We start from the raw sequence: 21616 nt of genomic DNA on the forward strand, positions 1-21616 counted from the left end.
GGAAATTCAACTATGTTGAAGAGTCATTTCATACTGATACAAAGCAAACTCCCATCCTAGTTGCTTGTTTGTTTGTTTATTCATAGGATAAAACAGCTATTAAAGAAATTCAAAAGAACAATATGGAGGTTTTGGTCATGGACATTTAGCTGGTTGAGTGTTGAAGATGTTTTTTTTTCTTTTGAAGTTTTTCCGGATGTTTCTGTGGAGGATATTCTTTGACCAGGTGTTCTGTATTCTTTTCATGAGCTCAACAGACACAAAGACAGTTAGGAAAGTTGCGGCGTTGTTATTTGTCCATTAGGATATTGCGTACAAATCATACTTAGTCGATTGAGTCTGGCCCACATCTCTCGTATCAGATTGAGCCTCCATAGTTTTAACTGAAGGATCTGTGATACCTTTATGATTAATTATGGCCAAGTTCCAATCATATTTTATATTGGTATTGTATGTTGCTGTACTTGGAGGAATGTTGTCTAACAAGGGGACTTTACGGACTTACTCTCTTCAGTTTTGATCACATTTATAGAAGATTGTAAACAAGTATCACAAATTTCTCAAAAAAGTGCCCTTGAAACAAAAAGAAATATTGTGTTATACTGCTTTAGGAAATTTATACCCGAGTGCTGCACTTCAAATCTTGTAAGTAAAGTATCAAGCAAATTCAAGAGGAGGCAGAGCAGTCAGAAAGGTCCCCTTGTCAGATGGATTTTTGCAGTCTCCAGTTGTTGTCAGATAATTTCAAGGTTTCTAATTTGTTGGAGAAGTTTTTTCTCCTTCTGCTGGCTTTGATATTTATAGCAAGTTAACACTAAGTCATCACCATTTGATGCTGCTGATGTTAGACAAGTTACTGGTATTCAAAACCAGAGAATTGTGGAGCCTATACACAACCCCGAAATAACATGTAGTTTACTGTGCATGATGTGATCAAGTTTAGGTGCCTGTACCCTTTCAAGCAACACGCTAGCCACTCTTGTGTCCCTGGAAAAATCCACAGCCGATGGCACGCCCCAAGGAGCTCACAAGTTGCTCGTAAACAGTACCCACACTTACACTTACAGTTATTATTTTAGCCTATCAACTCACAACTTAATAAAACAAGTTTTTCTTGCCTTTATTCCTTGTGAGGCATCTTCAGTGGGCTGGAATATATCCGTATTGTGTTTAAACTATTTCAGCGTATATACGACCCGAGAGATCCAGGAAAAACCCGCGAATTTTTCATCCGGGAGAAAACTAGGAAAAACCCAGGAATTTTTTAAAATTCTGGGAATTTTTCATTGTTTTCAGTTAAATTTTTGTAATTTTGGCTGGTAAGAACCAATACTCTAACAAAGACTATTACTTTATCCCGCTACTGCAGAATAAATCTGCAGTAATAAAACATGATCAACAGAAAAAAATGAAAGTAAAACTTAAGTTTCAAAGGAAATGGCTCATATACAACAACAAAACACAGTGCTCATATGAGCATCTGCCAACAGCTTTAGGAAGACTATGCCAAGCTTCAAAACAACAAATTGCCTCCGATGAGCGTGACGTCACAACTGTTTACTTTAGATTCTTTTGAGCAGTTGCGAGCAGGGTCATGGTCATGCCCAGTAGAGTCACGTATGAGTAGTACCTTCTCCTGCTTCTGGCTACAGAATGTGGCTGTTAGCTGTATAAGCAGCAGTTGCAAGCAGCCAGATGCTACCCAGATTTTGGGGGGGGGGGGGGGGGGGGGACCAGAGTATCTACCCCAGGCAGCAATTTCAGGGAGGGCGCCAAATTCATATTCTTGATGAAGAAACCTTGTTTCACAAAGTGTCTAGCATCCAGCGCACATTGGGCTATCGATTATTCATATGATTTTTAAATGCATTCCTGTTGGTTGTGAACACATTCTAAGTTGATTTCTGAATGAATCATAAGTTGATTTTTGAATGCGTGCACAGTGTACTAGATGCCTCTCCCAGGGGAATCCCCGTCCCATCTAGAAAGAAACTTTCCTGCAGACAAAAGGGGACGGAGCTATATGAGCTGAGAGGAATAAAGCCGAACAGGTGAATGCCAATTGCTGTGTATGTGGTTGACTGGGTTTGCGAATGATCAGCATTGTTATAATTACTAGCGAAATCCATAGGTTCAGACTACCAGGGGAGAGATAAATGACTAACAGAAATAGCAGGTAAGAAATATTGCGTATTATCTTCTCGGAGTATTCAAGAAAATGAAATTTTGACAGAAAGTTTTTGGCCAGACCACTACTCTAATAAGGCCAGTTGTACAGTCCCCCCCCCCCCCCCCCCCCCCCCACCCATGAACCATGGACCTTGCCATTCGTGGGGAGGCTTGCGTGCCTCAGCGATACAGATGGCCGTACCGTAGGTGCAACCACAACGGAGGGGTATCTGTTGAGAGGCCAGACAAACATGTGGTTCCTGAAGAGGGGCAGCAGCCTTTTCAGTAGTTGCAGGGGCAACAGTCTGGATGATTGACTGATCTGGCCTTTTAACATTAACCAAAACGGCCTTGCTGTGCTGGTAATGCGAACGGCTGAAAGCAAGGGGAAACTACAGCCGTAATTTTTCCCGAGGACATGCAGCTTTACTGTATGATTAAATGATGATGGCGTCCTCTTGGGTAAAATATTCCGGAGGTAAAATAGTCCCCCATTCGGATCTCCGGGCGGGGACTACTCAAGAGGACGTCGTTATCAGGAGAAAGAAAACTGGCGTTCTACGGATCGGAGTGTGGAATGTCAGATCCCTTAATCGAGCAGGCAGGTTAGAAAATTTAAAAAGGGAAATGGATAGGTTAAAGTTAGATATAGTGGGAATTAGTGAAGTTCGGTGGCAGGAGGAACAAGACTTTTGGTCAGGTGATTACAGGGTAAAAAATACAAAATCAAATAGGGGTAATGCGGGAGTAGGTTTAATAATGAATAAAAAAATAGGAGTGCGGGTAAGCTACTACAAACAGAATAGTGAACGCATTATTGTGGCCAAGATAGACACAAAGCCCATGCCTACTACAGTAGTACAAGTTTATATGCCAACTAGCTCTGCAGATGATGAAGAAATTGATGAAATGTATGACGAGATAAAAGAAATTATTCAGGTAGTGAAGGGAGATGAAAATTTAATAGTCATGGGTGACTGGAATTCGTCAGTAGGAAAAGGGAGAGAAGGAAACATAGTAGGTGAATATGGATTGGGGGGAAGAAATGAAAGAGGAAGCTGCCTTGTAGAATTTTGCACAGAGCGTAACTTAATCATAGCTAACACTTGGTTCAAGAATCATAAAAAAGGTTGTATACCTGGAAGAATCCTGGAGATACTAAAAGGTATCAGATAGATTATATAATGGTAAGACAGAGATTTAGGAACCAGGTTTTAAATTGTAAGACATTTCCAGGGGCAGATGTGGATTCTGACCACAATCTATTGGTTATGAACTGCAGATTGAAACTGAAGAAACTGCAAAAAGGTGGGAATTTTTAAGGAGATGGGACCTGGATAAACTGAAAGAACCAGAGGTTGTACAGAGTTTCAGGGAGAGCATAAGGGAACAATTGACAGGAATGGGGGAAAGAAATACAGTAGAAGAAGAATGGGTAGCTCTGAGGGATGAAGTAGTGAAGGCAGCAGAGGACCAAGTAGGTAAAAAGACGAGGGCTAATAGAAATCCTTGGGTAACAGAAGAAATATTGAATTTAATTGATGAAAGGAGAAAATATATAAATGCAGTAAATGAAGCAGGCAAAAAGGAATACAAACGTCTCAAAAATGAGATTGACAGGAAGTGCAAATTGGCTAAGCAGGGGTGGCTAGAGGACAAATGTAAGGATATAGAGGCTTGTCTCACTAGGGGTAAGATAGATACTGCCTACAGGAAAATTAAAGAGACCTTTGGAGAGAAGAGAACGACTTGTATGAATATCAAGAGCTCAGATGGCAACCCAGTTCTAAGCAAAGAAGGGAAGGCAGAAAGGTGGAAGGAGTATCTAGAGGGTTTATACAAGGGCGATGTACTTGAGGACAATATTATGGAAATGGAAGAGGATGTAGATGAAGACGAAATGGGAGATAAGATACTGCGTGAAGAGTTTGACAGGGCACTGAAAGACCTGAGTCGAAACAAGGCCCCGGGAATAGACAACATTCCATTAGAACTACTGATGGCCTCGGGAGAGCCAGTCATGACAAAACTCTACCATCTGGTGAGCAAGATGTATGAGACAGGCGAAATACCCACAGACTTCAAGAAGAATATAATAATTCCAATCCCAAAGAAAGCAGGTGTTGACAGATGTGAAAATTACCAAACTATCAGTTTAATAAGTCACAGCTGCAAAATACTAACGCGAATTCTTTACAGACGAATGGAAAAACTGGTAGACGCAGACCTCGGGGAAGATCAGTTTGGATTCCGTAGAAATGTTGGAACACGTGAGGCAATACTAACCTTACGACTTATCTTAGAAGAAAGATTAAGAAAAGGCAAACCTACGTTTCTAGCATTTGTAGACTTAGAGAAAGCTTTTGACAATTTTAACTGGAATACTCTCTTTCAAATTCTGAAGGTGGCAGGGGTAAAATACAGGGAGCGAAAGGCTATTTACAATTTGTACAGAAACCAGTCGAGGGGCATGAAAGGGAGGCAGTGGTTGGGAAAGGAGTGAGACAGGGTTGTAGCCTGTCCCCGATGTTATTCAATCTGTGTGTTGAGCAAGCAGTAAAGGAAACAAAAGAAATATTCGGAGTAGGTATTAAAATTCATGGAGAAGAAGTAAAAACTTTTAGGTTCGCCGATGACATTGTAATTCTGTCAGAGACAGCAAAGGACTTGGAAGAGCAGTTGAATGGAATGAACAGTGTCTTGAAAGGAGGATATAAGATGAACATCAACAAAAGCAAAACAAGGATAATGGAATGTAGTCAAATTAAATCGGGTGATGCTGAGGGAATTAGATTTGGAAATGAGACACTTAAAGTAGTAAAGGAGTTTTGCTATTTAGGGAGTAAAATAACCGATGATGGTCGAAGTAGAGAGGAAATAAAATGTAGACTGGCAATGGCAAGGAAAGCGTTTCTGAAGAAGAGAAATTTGTTAACATCGAGTATAGATTTAAGTGTCAGGAAGTCGTTTCTGAAAGTATTTGTATGGAGTGTAGCCATGTATGGAAGTGAAACATGGACGATAACTAGTTTGGACAAGAAGAGAATAGAAGCTTTCGAAATGTGGTGCTACAGAAGAATGCTGAAGATAAGGTGGGTAGATCACGTAACTAATGAGGAGGTATTGAATAGGATTGGGGAGAAGAGAAGTTTGTGGCACAACTTGACTAGAAGAAGGGATCGGTTGGTAGGACATGTTTTGAGGCATCAAGGGATCACAAATTTTGCATTGGAGGGCAGCGTGGAGGGTAAAAATCGTAGAGGGAGACCAAGAGATGAATACACTAAGCAGATTCAGAAGGATGTAGGTTGCAGTAGGTACTGGGAGATGAAGAAGCTTGTACAGTATAGAGTAGCATGGAGAGCTGCATCAAACCAGTCTCAGGACTGAAGACCACAACAACAACAACATCTTCTCGGAGTATCCAAGAAAATGGAATTTTGACAGAAAGTTTTTGGCCAGACCACTACTCTAATAAGGCCAGTTGTACAGTCCTTGGCTAGCAGCTGCTAAAGTTCTGTTCTGGGAGTAGTGTGAAAAACGTGTTCTACAGACACGTAATAACGTCTAACAGGAGAATACACACGGGATAACTAAACCAGTGATTATGGCAGAGTTAGTGAAGTTATCCGGTAAATAAGTTTTGACATTGGCTGGAGTAGTTACAGAATTAGTGATCACAAGACTGCTTGTCAGGACGAGGAAAGAGAATAAATGGGGACTTCACACAAATTATGGAAGAATAAGATGATTCCAAATTTATATAAATATTTTGTACTACTAATTTTCGATCTCATGCTTGAGAAGCTGGAATGTATGAGTGGAATGTGAAACTATTTCCTAACATAAAGTATTTTGCTTGTAGTGGGTCTAATAGGCATTTGATATTGGTACTTCATGAACTATATTCTGTCATGTTATAAAAATGACCATTTGTGCCAAAACAGTCTCGTTTATTTCATGTGGGTTACAGTTGCTGCAATATTAGACAGGCCTATTTCGTTTTATCTAGCAGACAGTGACAAAATACACATAATCAGATCGAGAAAACACACCAGTCTTAGGTACTTTTTTAGTATTACAGGGTGTATACGATCCGGGACAACCGGGAAAAACCCAGTAATTTTTTCATCCGGGAGAAAACCGGAAAAACCCCGGGAATTTTTTGGAATTCTGGGAATTTTTCATTGTTTTAGCTTTCAGATAAATTTTTGTAATTTTGACTGGTAAGAACTGATTCTCTAGCAAAGAATGTTACTGTATCCTGCTACTGGTGAATGATACTGCAGAATAAAATATAAACGAGAGGGAAAAAAATAAAACTTTAGTGACAAAGGAAATGTGCAGTTTACAACAACAAAACACTGAGCACGCACAAGCGTGTTCAAATAGCAAAAATATGTCAAAGGTCGCAGGGCGAAGACTATGTAATTCTTCGTAACAATAAACTACTTTCTATGAGCGTTAGGTCACAACTGTTTGCATTAGGTTCGTTTGGCCAGTTGCCAGCGGGCTCGTGCCCATGCGCAGTTGACTCGCATATGAGCAGTACCTTCTCCCGCTTCCCGCTACTTGAAGTGTGACTGTTAGCTGTATCGGCAGTAACAGTAAGCAGCCAGATGCTAACGAAAAAAAAAAAAAAAAATTCTCGTGCACCCTAGCTGCCAGATTTGCACATGCACAGAGTTGTAGTAGGCAGGGCGATAGTCTCCACGTGACCCGTGTTTGCATTGTGATTTCGCTGCTTCTCTTCGTTTACAGCTCCCACGTTAAATGAAAACAAAACGGATTTCTGTTTCCGGGAGCTATCAAGTGAATTAAAATACATTCACATAATTACTGAGGGCAAAAATATATTATTAGTACCAGTTTTCTGATTTTATTTTATTTCCAAGTTATTAGCAGTCAAGCATTAATCGCCTTGTAGAACAATGAAGTTATTTTTGCAAGTTTGCTAAAGAAATTTGGCTTAATTAATCTTTCCACTGAGGCAATCATTTTATTTGAAAGAAATTCCACAATATTGGCTAGTTCCAGCTGTTACTGAATTTCAAGTGCATGTTATCATCTTCTGCCATGTATGACATTATGCCATAATAAAGAACCAAAAATGAGGTCGTAGAGTACTGGTACTCTAAGAAAATTTACATCCCAAAAACCACACTGAATAGCTTAATATCAGATGGGACCTATTTCATTGCGAATCGGGTAAAAACCAATGTGCACTTCAAGCCAAATTATGTATTTTAGTATGGTTTACAAAATTCCGATGCGCTTGGGAGTATCCTCTGACGCCCTGTTTCTTTTATGGTGTAATGTAAGCTCTCTTAGTGCTTTACACATACAAACATGCAGGCTTTCTACACCACTACAGCTACGTATGCGCAATAATGCCTGTTTTCTAGCGCTCTCTGGCAACTGGTAAATCGAACCTATTTCTAACAGTCTCCGGATAGTATTGCGAAAGTTCGAAAAGCTTTACTTTAAAAATAAATTTCTTTTTACGTGTGAGAAAATGTGATGAGTTTCTTAAATCACAGAGCGTTTAAAACTGAACACTTTGAGGACCAGCCACTTGCAAGAATTTCGAGCCCAGGCATTTATGTCATAATTTTAAATTTACTGGCACATATGTGCCATGTATCTTAAAGTATAACACACACAAAAAAAGATCAATATTACATGTGAAAGCTTAGCTTATGTTGTAGCTTGTTAATCTTAGAAACTAATGTTATATGTGAAAGCTTAGCTTTTCTTGTATCTATACTATGTATATTAATGTAAACCGTTAACTTTTCCTCTTTGTGTGTTCGCGCCACATAACCAGTGATCTTGCTATTGGCTGACGATAACACTTGTCCTATGCTCTGAATATCTTCTATGGCATGAGATATGGTTGGCTTACAAAAGGACATCGCAAGCTCGGTTTCCACGCTCCGAAAACTGTGTTTGGTGCAATTCGAATTTATACTTTCGTAATACGAAAATATGCAGCATATATGTTGCTGCAAATCGAAGGTCTTTCCAAAACTTCTCTCCTTTTTTTTTTTCATTAAAAGTCTTTCCAGAACTTCTCTACCCCGTCTTTACTTTTTTTTCTGGGAAGTTCTACGTGAGTGTATAAAATGTTAACCATTCAGAGGATTGATAAGTTTTACAGTTCCGAGGTAAAATCTATGGAAAACCTACAGTCACTTAGCACGGAAAAGGTGTATTTTCGCCCAGGAAAAAGCATATTTTTTAAATGGGATATCCGGGAATAATCCGGGAATTTTTTTTCCTTGTCCCCGTATACACCCTGTATTAAACAACGGCATTTCATTTTTTCATGTAGCAAAACATTTGACGAACTTTGATGAGGTAGTAGTTCTTTCACAGAGAGGAAAGCACTTCATGTAATGCTGTAACAAGATTAGAGAGAGAAAAATAGCTTGACTTAAGGATTGAAGAAACGTGTACTGTTGTGCTTGTGTCTTGTCTTTACTGGTTGTATGTATCGTATATTTAATTTTATGTCACACAAAGCAGGACGTTATTGCTAGTAGGAAATAAAGACTGCAAATTTTCTGAAAACTTCTTCTTCTCTTGGTTACAAATTATCCATAATCCCATCCAGTATTAATTGCAATCACAATCTCTATTTCAATGTTTCAGAAAGTAATAGGCCGCGTTTGGTGGAATTCAAATTTATACCTTTGAAATACAAAAGTATGCAGCGTACATGTTGCTGTACATCAAAGATCTTTCCACAACATGTTTTTTTCTCATGATTTTCATCTTCTAAAGTGCTGGGAAATTCTACGCCAGTGTATAAAACCATTCACAGGATTGATAAGTTTTACAGGTTTGAGGAAAAGTATAGTGTTACTTCACACGGAAAAAGTGGATTTTCACCTGAGAGAAAGTGTATTTTTAACCGGGAAATCCAGGAATTTTTTTCCCTTGTCCACTTATACACACTGTATTTTGTTTTACATTTTAGACATTATGTATAGCGGTTACAAACAGTTCTGGCACATTTCTAGCAGTCCTGCTTATCTGTGATAATAGTAGCAATTTCTAATTACAAATTTCATAGATGTTGATTTACATGTGTGTTTTTCCTGCTTTGCAGCTATTCTTATTCTGTGTACTGCATTTTGAAATTTCATTTTCATAGCACAAGGAAATGTACATTTGTTTACTTGATGTTATGTTTTGGATACAGGTGTCAGCTGGTGAATGCTGTTACCGACTGTGGAATGTATGTTTATGGATCTGCCCAAACACACACGCACACACACACGCACACACACACACACACACACACACACACACACACACACACACACACACACACACAAACGACCAGTGGAAGTAGTTTGCATGAGCTGTGCTTTCTTTTATGAATGTGTGCGTGTTTTCTTTTCTGAAGCAGGCTTGACTGAAAACTCAATGTGTAGCAATTATTTCACTCTGCCTGTGAGTAGCAATCTATCCTCTTCATAATATTGTGTGTATTTTAATGTGGTTGTATGTATGAAAGTGTGTGTGGTGTTGTTGTTGTTGTCTTTTTTTTTAGTGTAGCAGAGTCTTTGAGTTGATGTGTGTTTGGTCAATTATCACATTTGTTCCCTGCTATGCTTTCTGGATATGATAAGTGTTCCTACATTGGTATAAGACCTTTGTCATGGTTTCTTGTCCTAATGATTTTCTCATCTTGTTCTTGGTTGATATGAAAGTGTTTATGGTGTTTTTAAGTATTCTGAAAATGGGCAGCGATTTATTTCATAAGTTTTCAGGACAGCACTCGGTATGTTTTATTGACCAGTGTTGCTCTTTAATTTTACAAAAGCGTTATTAAAACCTCTGGAATTCAGTCTCTTGGGCCGGCTATGTAATTAGCCAACCACTGTACTTTAAATTGTTAATTCCAGTTCCTGATGATGCTCTTGTGAAACTGGCAAGGATTCTATAGGTACTTGACAGGATTCCAGAAGTATGCGGCACCAGATGTCTATGCACAGGTCAAGCAATTCCCACAAACTACGTGATGGTGGTTTACGGGCATGCTGTTGGCACCCAATATGTGTTCCAGTGGCTACAAATCAGCCTTCCCAGGGGACATTGCCTTATGGAAGGTAAATTCAGTGCCAGGCAGGAGGGTTTGCGTGCTCCAATGAAGTCGAGAGCTGTGTCAGCAGTAGCGTAGCTACTGGCAGGGTCACCCAAGCAGGGGTGGTCTTGACAAATATGCCAGACAAAGTGTGACCCACAACATAGGGCAGGGAGGGCTCTGTAGGCATAGTGAAGCCAGCTTCCCTAAAGTAGTAAACCTCGTACAAATCCTGGTCCTCCAAGTTGAGAGTTGGGCAAGTGACTAATAACCCCTTCCTGTAATGAAATTCTTGTTTAGAAACCTCAGAGTAAAGAAGCTGGACAGATTTATGGACGACAACATGGCACTGTTGAAGGCAAACAACAATGAAAAAAATGAAATGTTTATTGGAACCTGGAAAGTACAATTGCTGTGCATGGCAGGGGCCCCTGAGGTCACTGCTAGATCAACTTGATAAAACGAAGGCAGGCACAATTGTCCCAGGAAATATGATGGACTGGACATGGAGTGCTTGATATGGGAAGCTGGATAATTTTCTACCATGGTTCAGAGAGCCACCATGAATGTGATACAGGGTTCGCGGTAAGACAAAAATTTAAGCACCTAGTGAGGGGATTCACTGGAATAACATATAGGATCTCACATATGAGATTGAAGACCCGATTCTCAAACTACTCATTGATCAAATCTACGTGCACCCACAGAAGTATCAGATGACCAGGATAAAGACACCTTCTTTGAGAACTTATGACTGATGCCCTGTGTATGGCACTAAAATAATTATTAGAGACCTCAATGTACAGATTGGTAAAGAACAACATTACCTCCCAGCAACAGGAAATCACAGCCTCCATGAATACACAAATGACAGTGGCCCCAGAGTCATTCAGTTTGCACTGTCACATAACATGGCTGTAGGTAGCACTATGTTCCCACACGAAAGGGTTCATAAAACAACATGGCATAGTCCTGATCAGTGTACCTTCAACCAAATTGATCGTGTAATTATTGATGGCAGGCATTCCTCAAACTTAGTAGATGTACGAACTTACAGAGGAGTTAATGTAGATTCAGACCACTACCTTGTAATTGTGAAACTAAGAGCTCGAATATCCAATGCAAGAAAAGTCAAAGGAACACCAAAAATTATACGGTATCGAAGTTAAAAAATGAAGACATCCGTATAACGTACTCTGAGAAGGTTGCTGAGAATCTTGCATTATACACCCCTAGTGTAAGTGGTAACCTCTATCAGGAATGGAATGCTTGCAGGGATGCAGTCATTAAGGCAGCAGAATGAGTGAGGAGAAAAATCTGGTGTACAGGAAAATGCTTGAGAAATCATATACTTATTTAGCGGTAAGAAATTATCAAGATAAAAGGAAAGAAGAGAAGAAACTGCATTGGAGAAAGAAAAGGGAATGGGAAAGAAAGCAGATTGAAGAACTGGAGACAATTGGAAAAACAAATTATGTTAGAAAATTTTATCAGAAAATCAACAGTGAAAGAAGAACATTTAAGCCGCACATCAGCCTGTGTAAAAGTAAAAACGGGACACTACCTACCGATAATCAGGAGGCATTGGAGCATGGGTAGAGTATTTCAGTGAACTGTTGGATGCTTCAGAGTCCCCTATTGAAGATATCCCAGTCACTCGAGAAGAAATCCTAGACACAGAATGGAATATATACCGCAAGGATAGGATAAACGCCAATGGTGGAGGAGTATTTATAGCAGTAAAGAATTCAATAATATCCAGTGAAGTTATTAGCGAATGCGAATGTGAAATAATCTGGGTTAAGTTAAGTATCAAAGGTGGGTCAGATCTGATAGTCGGATGCTTCTATAGACCACCTGCATCAGCAACCGTAGTAGTTGAGCGCCTCAGAGAGAACCTGCAGAACGTCGTGAAGAAGTTTCGTGATCATACTATTGTAATAGGGGGAGACTTCAATCTACCAGGTATAGAATGGGATAGTCAACAATCAGAACTGGAGCCAGGGACAGAGACTCTTGTGACATTATCCTGACTGCCTTGTCCGAGAATTACTTCGAGCAGATAGTTAGAGAACCAACTCGTGAAGCTAACGTTTTAGACCTCATAGCAACAAATAGACCGGAACTTTTCGACTCCATGAATGTAGAAGAGGGTATCAGTGATCATAAGTCAGTGGTTGCTTCAATGACTACAAGTGTAATAAGAAATGCCAAGAAAGGAAGGAAAATATATTTGCTTAACAAGAGTGATAGGGCACAAATCGCAGAATATCTAAGTGACCACCATCAAACGTTCATTTCTGAGGAAGAGGATGTGGAACAAAAATGGAAAAAATTCAGAAACATAGTCCAGTACGCCTTAGATAAGTTCGTACCGACTAAGGTCCAAAGCGAGGAGAAAGATCCACCGTGGTATAACAATCATGTACGAAAGGTACTACGGAAACAAAGAAAGCTTCATCATAGGTTTAAGAGTAGTCGAATCATAGCTGATAAGGAAAAGCTGAACGAAGCGAAAAAGAGCGTAAAGAGAGCAATGAGAGAAGCATTCAACGAATTCGAACATAAAACATTGGCAAACAATCTAAACAAGAACCCTAAAAAGTTTTGGTCATATGTAAAATCTGTAAGCGGATCTAAATCCCCTATTCAGTCACTCGTTGACCACGATGGCACCGAAACAGAGGACGACCGAAGAAAGGCAGAAATACTGAATTCAGTGTTCCGAAACTGTTTCACTGCGGAAAATCGTAACACGGTCCCTGACTTCAGCCGTCGCACGGACGCCAAAATGGAAAATATTGAAATAAACGATATCGGAATTGAAAAACAACTGCTATCACTTAGTAGCGGAAAAGCATCCGGACCAGACGAGATACCCTTAAGATTCTACAGTGATTATGCTAAAGAACTTGCCCCCTTTCTATCAGCAATTTATCGTAGATCGCTGGAAGAACGTAAAGTACCTAGCGACTGGAAGAAAGCGCAGGTCGTTCCCATTTTCAAGAAGGGTCATAAATCAGATGCGAATAATTATAGGCCTATTTCGCTTACGTCAATCTGTTGTAGAATAATGGAACATGTTTTGTGTTCTCGTATTATGACGTTCTTAGATAATACAAATCTCCTTCATCATAACCAACATGGATTCCGCAAACAGAGATCATGTGAAACTCAGCTCGCCCTATTTGCCCAAGAAATTCACAGTGCCGTAGACACTGGCGAGCAGATTGATGCCGTATTCCTGGACTTCAGGAAGGCATTTGATACGGTTCCGCACTTACGTTTAGTGAAAAAAATACGAGCTTACGGAATATCGGACCAGGTTTGTGATTGGATTCAGGATTTCCTAGAAGAAAGAACACAACATGTCATTCTTAACGGTTCAAAATCTGCAGATGTAGAGGTAATTTCGGGAGTACCGCAGGGAAGCGTGATAGGACCTTTATTGTTTACAATATACATAAATGACTTAGTTGACAACATCGGTAGCTCCGTGAGGCTATTTGCAGATGACACGATTGTCTACAAGAAAGTAGCAACATCAGAAGACTCGTACGTACTCCAGGAGGACCTGCAGAGGATTAATGCATGGTGCGACAGCTGGCAGCTTTCCCTAAACGTAGATAAATGTAATATAATGCGCATACATAGGGGCAGAAATCCATTCCAGTACGATTATGCCATAGGTGGTAAATCATTGGAAGCGGTAACGACCGTAAAATACTTAGGAGTTACTATCCGGAGCGATCTGAAGTGGAATGATCACATAAAACAAATAGTGGGAAAAGCAGGCGCCAGGTTGAGATTCATAGGAAGAATTCTAAGAAAATGTGACTCATCGACGAAAGAAGTAGCTTACAAAACGCTTGTTCGTCCGATTCTTGAGTATTGCTCATCAGTATGGGACCCTTACCAGGTTGGATTAATAGAAGAGATAGACATGATCCAGCGAAAAGCAGCGCGATTCGTCATGGGGACATTTAGTCAGCGCGAGAGCGTTACGGAGATGCTGAACAAGCTCCAGTGGCGGACACTTCAAGAAAGGCGTTACGCAATACGGAGAGGTTTATTATCGAAATTACGAGAGAGCACATTCCGGGAAGAGATGGGCAACATATTACTACCGCCCACATATATCTCGCGTAATGATCACAACGAAAAGATCCGAGAAATTAGAGCAAATACGGAGACTTACAAGCAGTCGTTCTTCCCACGCACAATTCGTGAATGGAACAGGGAAGGGGGGATCAGATAGTGGTACAATAAGTACCCTCCGCCACACACCGTAAGGTGGCTCGCGGAGTATAGATGTAGATGTAGATGTAGATGGTGCCATAGTACCTCCCCCTTCCGAAAGAGAAGTGAACAAAGCAATTGCCCGATTGAAGAACAATAAAGCACCAGGGACTGACAGTATAACATCTGAACTATTGAAAGCTGGAGGAGGTGAGCTAAATTGTAGGATCTAAAAGATTGTGCGCCTCATCTGGGAAAAGGAAGAGTCACCAGAAGAACGGAATGTAGGGATAGTGTGTCTGGTGCATAAGAAAGGAGATATATTTGAATGCAGCCACTACAGAGGCATAACACTTTTAAATATTATATATAAAGTATTATTAAATGTCCTGTTTAGTAGACTTTCACCTATAGCAGAAGATATTATTGGAAGCTATCAGTGCAGGTTCAGACCAGGAAAATCAACTGTAAACCAGGTATTTACTCTCCGACAAATAGTAGAAAAGACCAATGCATTCATTGTTGGTGTGTACCGTCTTTTCATTGACTTCGAATCTGCATATGACACAATAAACTGAGCCAAACTTTGAGGCAATGCAGGAATTTTGAGTGCCTGGAAAATTGGTGCATTTAAGAGAGGTCACCCTAAAGTATCCCCAGTGTACTGTGCGAGTGCAGTCGAGGCTATCGCCTCAGTTTCCCACTCGAACTGATTTAAGGCAAGGAGATGGGCTTTCCTGCCTACTTTTCAACCTGGTGCTTGAAAAAGTGGTATGCGAATCAGGTATTCAGACAAGAGGAACTATCTACTATAAGTCTGTACAATTGCTGGGATATGCAGATGACTTGGATGTCATTACACTTAGAAATCTACAGAGTGCATTTTCAGCTCTAAAACTGAGTGTAGAGAAGATGGGCCTGAGAATTAGTGAAGGAAAGGCGAAGTTTATGCATAATGGGACTAACCAACCCATACAGCCCACAATAACCCTTGATGGAATGGCATTTGAGCGAGTGGAATGTTTCACCTATCTGGACTCAAAGATAGAAGCAAATGGCACCAACTTTATTGAAATTATGCCTCGCATAAGTGCTTCTAACCGATGCTACTTTGGAATGTTGTGACATTTTAAATCCAAGCTTATGTCACGAGGGACTAAGTTCCAACTTTACAAAATGCTGATACGCCCAATACTTACTTATGGCTCAGAAACATGGACAATTACGAAGCAGGTTGAAAACAAGCTGAGATCACATGAAAGAAGTATATTGAGGAGGATTTTTGGACCTGTATATGAAAATGGGACCTGGAGAAGGTGAAGAAATTATGAACTTTGACTGTTGTAAGGAGGAGGATGTGGTAAAGTTCATAAAGCTGTGTAGACTGAGATGGGCTGGACATGTAATGCGACTCGATGAGACAGATCCCACAGGGAAAGCCTGCTGCAGTGAACCTGGAGGAAGAAGAGCAAGAGGATGACCTAGGTTGAGATGGAGTGACGAGCTTGAAGAGGACGCTGCCAGAGTTGGTTGCCATAACTGGAGGTGCATGGCGAAGTCCAGAGAGGAATGACAGAAAATTATTGAGGTGGCCAAGTCCCATCCTGGGATGTAGTGCCAATGGAAGAAGAAGAAGGCTACAGATCAGGCACATTTGTTGGCCAAGACGTCAATGGGAGTTGACTGTAATGCCCCTCAAACTACAGTAGCATGATACTGACCTTGCGGCACGGACAGTTATCCTGCTGGAAGATGTTGCCACCATATGGGGAGATTTCAAGCATGAAGCAATGCAGATGATCTGCAGTAATGTTCACATAGTTGACTGCTGTCATGATTCATTCGATTACTGCCACAGATCTCATGGAAGCCCAACTCACTGAGTCCCATAGCATAATTCTGCCCTCACTGGCCTGCATCTGGGGCACAGTTTATATCCAAGCAGCCATTCGCCTGGGTGACGCTGTGTAAGTGTCCAACCATCGACCTGGTGCAACAAGAAATGCGTTTCGTTCGACAGATGACACGTTTCTATTGATTCACAGTGAAACCCAGTGACACTGTGCCCACCGCAATCATAACTGACAATGTCATTGGGTCAACAGAGGAACACACAAGTAAGGGTTTTAAGTTTTCATTGTGTTCTTTCACCTCTGACTAACTTCAGAGTGAGAGTTTGTGTGTGTGTGTGTGGGGGGGGGGCATCTGTCTCTTTCTTTCTTCTTGTTTTGATGGCTGGATGTATGTGAAATTTCTCAGATTGTGTTCTCACATGAAGTTCTGTTCTTTTTGACAACTGTTTAATGTAGTACCAATTTTTGGTAATGCCATCCATGCCTTTTTCCTTAGGTGAGAAACTAGTTCTTTCTGTTTCTCATTTTTGTCTATGTTTAATTCTATTAGGGTTCTTTTAGCTGTTAGTAGATCACCAGATGTTTGATACTCTTCATTTATCACTTGGGTAGATTTATTATAGCATGTTTCTTAATGTTGGAATGATTTTCGGTTGATGCCATGTTGGATGATGCTGACTGTTTGGGAAATTAAAACCTTTCTTGAATGGTCCAGAGGGACAACAAGGATGTTTGTGGAAAAGAAAACCAGTTAAAAATTTATAACAATTTGCCATTAGGCAGACGGAAATGTTTTGGTTTCTGTATCAAAATTGCGACATAGATTTTATCATTCACTCCATGTTGTCATTCTATCTCCACAAGATGAATGCTGGCTATTAATCCCCTAGCTAGATGAAATAAGTCAGAAGTGATGGCACAGATATGTCAGGTGGTTTGTATATTGATTGGTTGCTAAGCCATTTAGTTCAGCTGTCAGTAGTTCTTTATTGCCTACTTCTCGGCAAGTTAAATTTTTGATACCTTGAAGACTCATTATTTCCAAGAAGCATCTGCACATATTTGTATAAAATTTATTGATAAATATTATGTTCGAAATTCACACTCATTAACTGATACATGCAAACCACAGCACTTTCAGAGCAAAGCAGCAGCAAGTTTCAGATTCAGAGTCTGCCTCATACAGTTCAACAACGGGAATTTGTCAAAGGATATATGTAAATTATTCACTGACTATAATGTTGTTATCATGATTCTACAAAAATATATGTAATTGAAAACATACTTGACACCTGAGAAAATATTACAGAATACAATAAAGCTTATGTTACCCATCCATCAAAAAGAAAGCAATCTTTGTGGCATCGCTGTGCAGAGTCTAAAACTTTTCACCTTGTGATTGTAAAATTATTGCTGGTAATTATATAATATTACTAATGTGGCAGTAGTATATCATCAGATTCTTAACAGTAGTAATTTTTTTATTTGCAGCGGAAAGTCCACATGGCTGGAAACACCATGAAGAATTTAAGAGAGAGAAAAGACGAGCGAAGGAGGCATTTGAAGATGATGAAGATCTCCTAGAGGATTCACCATGTGCCAAATTCAGACGTGGGGAAAAGGTGCCAAGTGATCTGGATGTCGATAGTCCAGAAGATGAAGAGAGTGCAAGTAATGATGGAAGTGATGAGCCTCCCGATGAAGTAGATGATGGGGAATGGAATATGATGGGTGCTGCTCTTGAAAGGGAATTCCTCTCGGGCAGTGACTAACTTATGTTACGGTGTGCCTTGGTGGAAGTTCCTGCTGTTGGTACATACTGCCACATATAGTTACATTCTTTATTTGGGTGTCAAACTAGCATACAGTAGTACCCTGTTCTAGAACTGTGACTATAGACCCAAAAATTCATCTTTGCTATGCATTGATGAATAGTTAAAGGCTGAAGTTTGAAAGTTACCCCAGTGAAAGATTTCTCATGTTAGGAAAAGAACTAATAATTTGTAAAGACATTACAGCAAGTTTCAATGAATTTTAGCTTGTGCTCATGTATCAAGAACAGTGTGGGCATTCTCTCTCTCTCTCTCTCTCTCTCTCTCTCTCTCTCTCTCTCTCTCTTCCTCATTCCTTTTTCTCTTTTTCTGGGTGTGTGCATGTGGGAGAGAGGGGGGTCACTCTCTAAAGGTACGAAACCATGAGGTTTCCCTGTTGTGGCAGGTGTCTTTAGAATTTGCTTAATGATTAGCAACAGGGATATGACCGCACTGCAGAGCTGCTTGCATGGACACACATTCATTTCAATGAGCACTTTTTCTGTAATCATTTGTAAAGATTGTACAAATAATTTATTGTGCTAGTCATGAAAGTTTGTGAAAGTACATGTACATTAAACATACATATTTTTCTAAGGTAATTTTAGGATTATTACAACACTCATTTTTAATGTGTGGCTCAGTATGAGGACAAGAGAGAGGTGCAAAATATCTTAACGTTTTAAAACGCTGTATAACATTAATATTTGGATTCACAGCACATTTTGATATTGTGGAAAACCTTACAGACTTCAGTCTGACTTAAATATATGCAAAACTGCCCAAGGAGTCTTTCCGTGCTGAAGTGTTCATCAGTAATTTGTTTTTTTAATGTGAACTGCATTTATTAGTAAATGAATGCTGCAAAACAACAATATTGTTTTCCTTCCTTCTCAGTAGCAATAAAGTAAGAAAAGTTACTAACCATACTTGTGTAGTGACAAGTGTAAAAATGTGAAATATTTTGCGTGCTGAACTGATTGTTTCCTACTTGTGTTCAGTTGCTGACTTCCTCAGAAGAGTGCGAAAATGCATTAAATTAAATAGAGTCTCTAAATATTTGAGCATCTAACAATATTAGTTTCAATATGCCATCATTACCATAGCAATAATTGTTTTTCAACATCACAGCTACACTATTTCTACACTGTAAAGGAGAAACTTGGGATTTCAGTTAAGGAATTTCATCCATAAATATTTCACAAAGTTGTCTGTGTGTTGCTATACCTTCAAAATTAAATTGAAAATGGAACTTCAGAATTTTCACCTAAGTTTCTTATGGTAAATGAAAGTTTTAATTTTATTGTCCACACATTATTATTTGCAGTAAAATAGTTACTAATTTGGTGAATAAATTTATTTGCTTTTTTATGTTTTAATGAACTACACTTAACCTAATATATAAAGAAATTCTATGGGTTTATACAGTACATAGACACTTCAAATATTTCATTAATAAGTCAGGTACCAAAATGAGCTTTTCAACATGTGATTAATTCACAGTATGGTGAGTACTATGGAAGTGAAACATGGACGATAAATAGTTTGGACAAGAAGAGAATAGAAGCTTTCGAAATGTGGTGCTACAGAAGAATGCTGAAGATTAGATGGGTAGATCACATAACTAATGAGGAAGTATTGAATAGGATTGGGGAGAAGAGAAGTTTGTGGCACAACTTGATCAGAAGAAGGGATCGGTTGGTAGGACATGTTCTGAGGCATCAAGGGATCACCAATTTAGTATTGGAGGGCAGCGTGGAGGGTAAAAATCGTAGAGGGAGACCAAGAGATGAATACACTAAGCAGATTCAGAAGGATGTAGGTTGCAGTAGGTACTGGGAGATGAAAAAGCTTGCACAGGATAGAGTAGCATGGAGAGCTGCATCAAACCAGTCTCAGGACTGAAGACCACAACAACAACAACATGGTGAGTACGTAAATGTATGACATCTGTAGAAAATTTGACTTTTTTGTAAGAGAGAGGACATTCAGTGACAGTCCAGAGCCCTTTACAAGTGGCAGACAGTAACATAACAATTGCAGATGTTAACATTGAATTCTGAAACCATCAGGAAAAAATAATTTAGGGAAGGCTTTGAAGACATGGTGAAAGGAATAGACAGCATACGTACTTACTGAAGAATATAGCAGAAGGATAATCAGAGGAAAAATGAAGGTGATGAAGAGTAGCTGAAAGGAGGATAATGACATACTTAAAATCAACATTGGGAATGACAAAGTAGTGGAAGAAGTGAAAGATTATACAAGGTTTTTCAAACAAGTAGATTGGCAAAGATGAAGAAAACTCTTTGTTAATAAAGGGGCAATACTGGTATCAGATATTGGTATGGAACAGAAGTAGTAGTTCCCGAAAGTGTAAGCCTAGAGCACAGCATTGTATGGAAGTGAATCTACATTTACATCTCTACTCTGTGAAGCGCGTGCCAGAGTGTACGTCCCATCCTTCCAGTTATTAGGCTTTTCCTGTTCCATTCGCATATAGAGTGCAGGAAGAATGATTGTTTAAATGCCTCTGTGCATGCTGTAATTAATCTCTCTCTATGGGAGAAATATGTAGGGATTTGTAATATAATCCGAGAGTCAAAATTGGTTCTTGAAACTTTGTTAGTAGACTTTCTTGAGATAGTTTCCATCTGTTTTTACAGTTCGCCAGTGCAATTCTTTCAACATCTCTATGACACTTTACCATGGGTCAGACAAACCTGTAACAATTTGTGCTGCCTTCTCTTCATATGTTCAATGTCCCCTGTTAGTCCTATTTGGCATAAGTCCCACACACTTAAGCACTATTCTAAGATGGGTTGCATAGGTAATTTGTAAGCAATCTCCTTTGTAGACTGATTGCAGTTTGCTAGTATTCTACCAGTAAACCAGAGACTGTTACCTGCTTTACCCCAAATGAGCCTATGTTGTTGTTCCATTTCATGTCCCTACTAAGTGTTACACCTAGGTATTTGTATGAGTTTACTGATTCAAGCTGTTACTGACTCATATCATATTCATAGGCTTCTATGTTTTTTCGTTTTGTAAAGTGCGCAGTTTTACATTTCTGAACTTTTAAAGCAAGTTGCCAATCTTTATACCACCTTGAAATCTTATCAAGTCTGACTGATCATTTGTATATATTTGTTCATACTGTACTCCATTGTAAATAACTACATCATCTCCAAAAAGTCTGTAGTTCAACAATATAATGAAAAGGATACTCACTGTATAGCGGAGATGCTGAGTCGCAGAAAGGCACAACAAAAAAGACTGTTGGAAAGTTAGCTTTCAGCCAACATTTGTCAAAATTAGACAAAAAACACACACACAGATGCAACTTACACGCACATGACCACAGTCTCTGGCAACTGGAGCTAGACTCAAACTGTAGTTACTATTTCTGTTGATCACAAAGTCATTAGATTAGATTAGATTCAGTTTTC

The 21616-nt window shown here is 39.5% G+C and overlaps 1 protein-coding gene across 1 annotated transcript in view; it reads left to right on the forward strand.

Moving 5' to 3' along the window:
• LOC126484279 (RNA polymerase II subunit A C-terminal domain phosphatase) overlaps positions 1-19298 on the forward strand; it is a 95558-nt gene extending 76260 nt beyond the window's left edge. The window contains exon 8 of the mRNA XM_050107705.1: positions 17848-19298. Within this exon, the coding sequence (XP_049963662.1) occupies positions 17848-18128 (281 nt within the window). The 3' untranslated portion in view covers positions 18129-19298. The remainder of the gene's footprint in view (positions 1-17847) is intronic.
• Positions 19299-21616: the final 2318 nt, after the last annotated feature.

This window comes from Schistocerca serialis, chromosome 6 (assembly GCF_023864345.2).
Source record: "Schistocerca serialis cubense isolate TAMUIC-IGC-003099 chromosome 6, iqSchSeri2.2, whole genome shotgun sequence".
Classification (NCBI taxonomy): Eukaryota; Metazoa; Arthropoda; class Insecta; order Orthoptera; family Acrididae; genus Schistocerca; species Schistocerca serialis.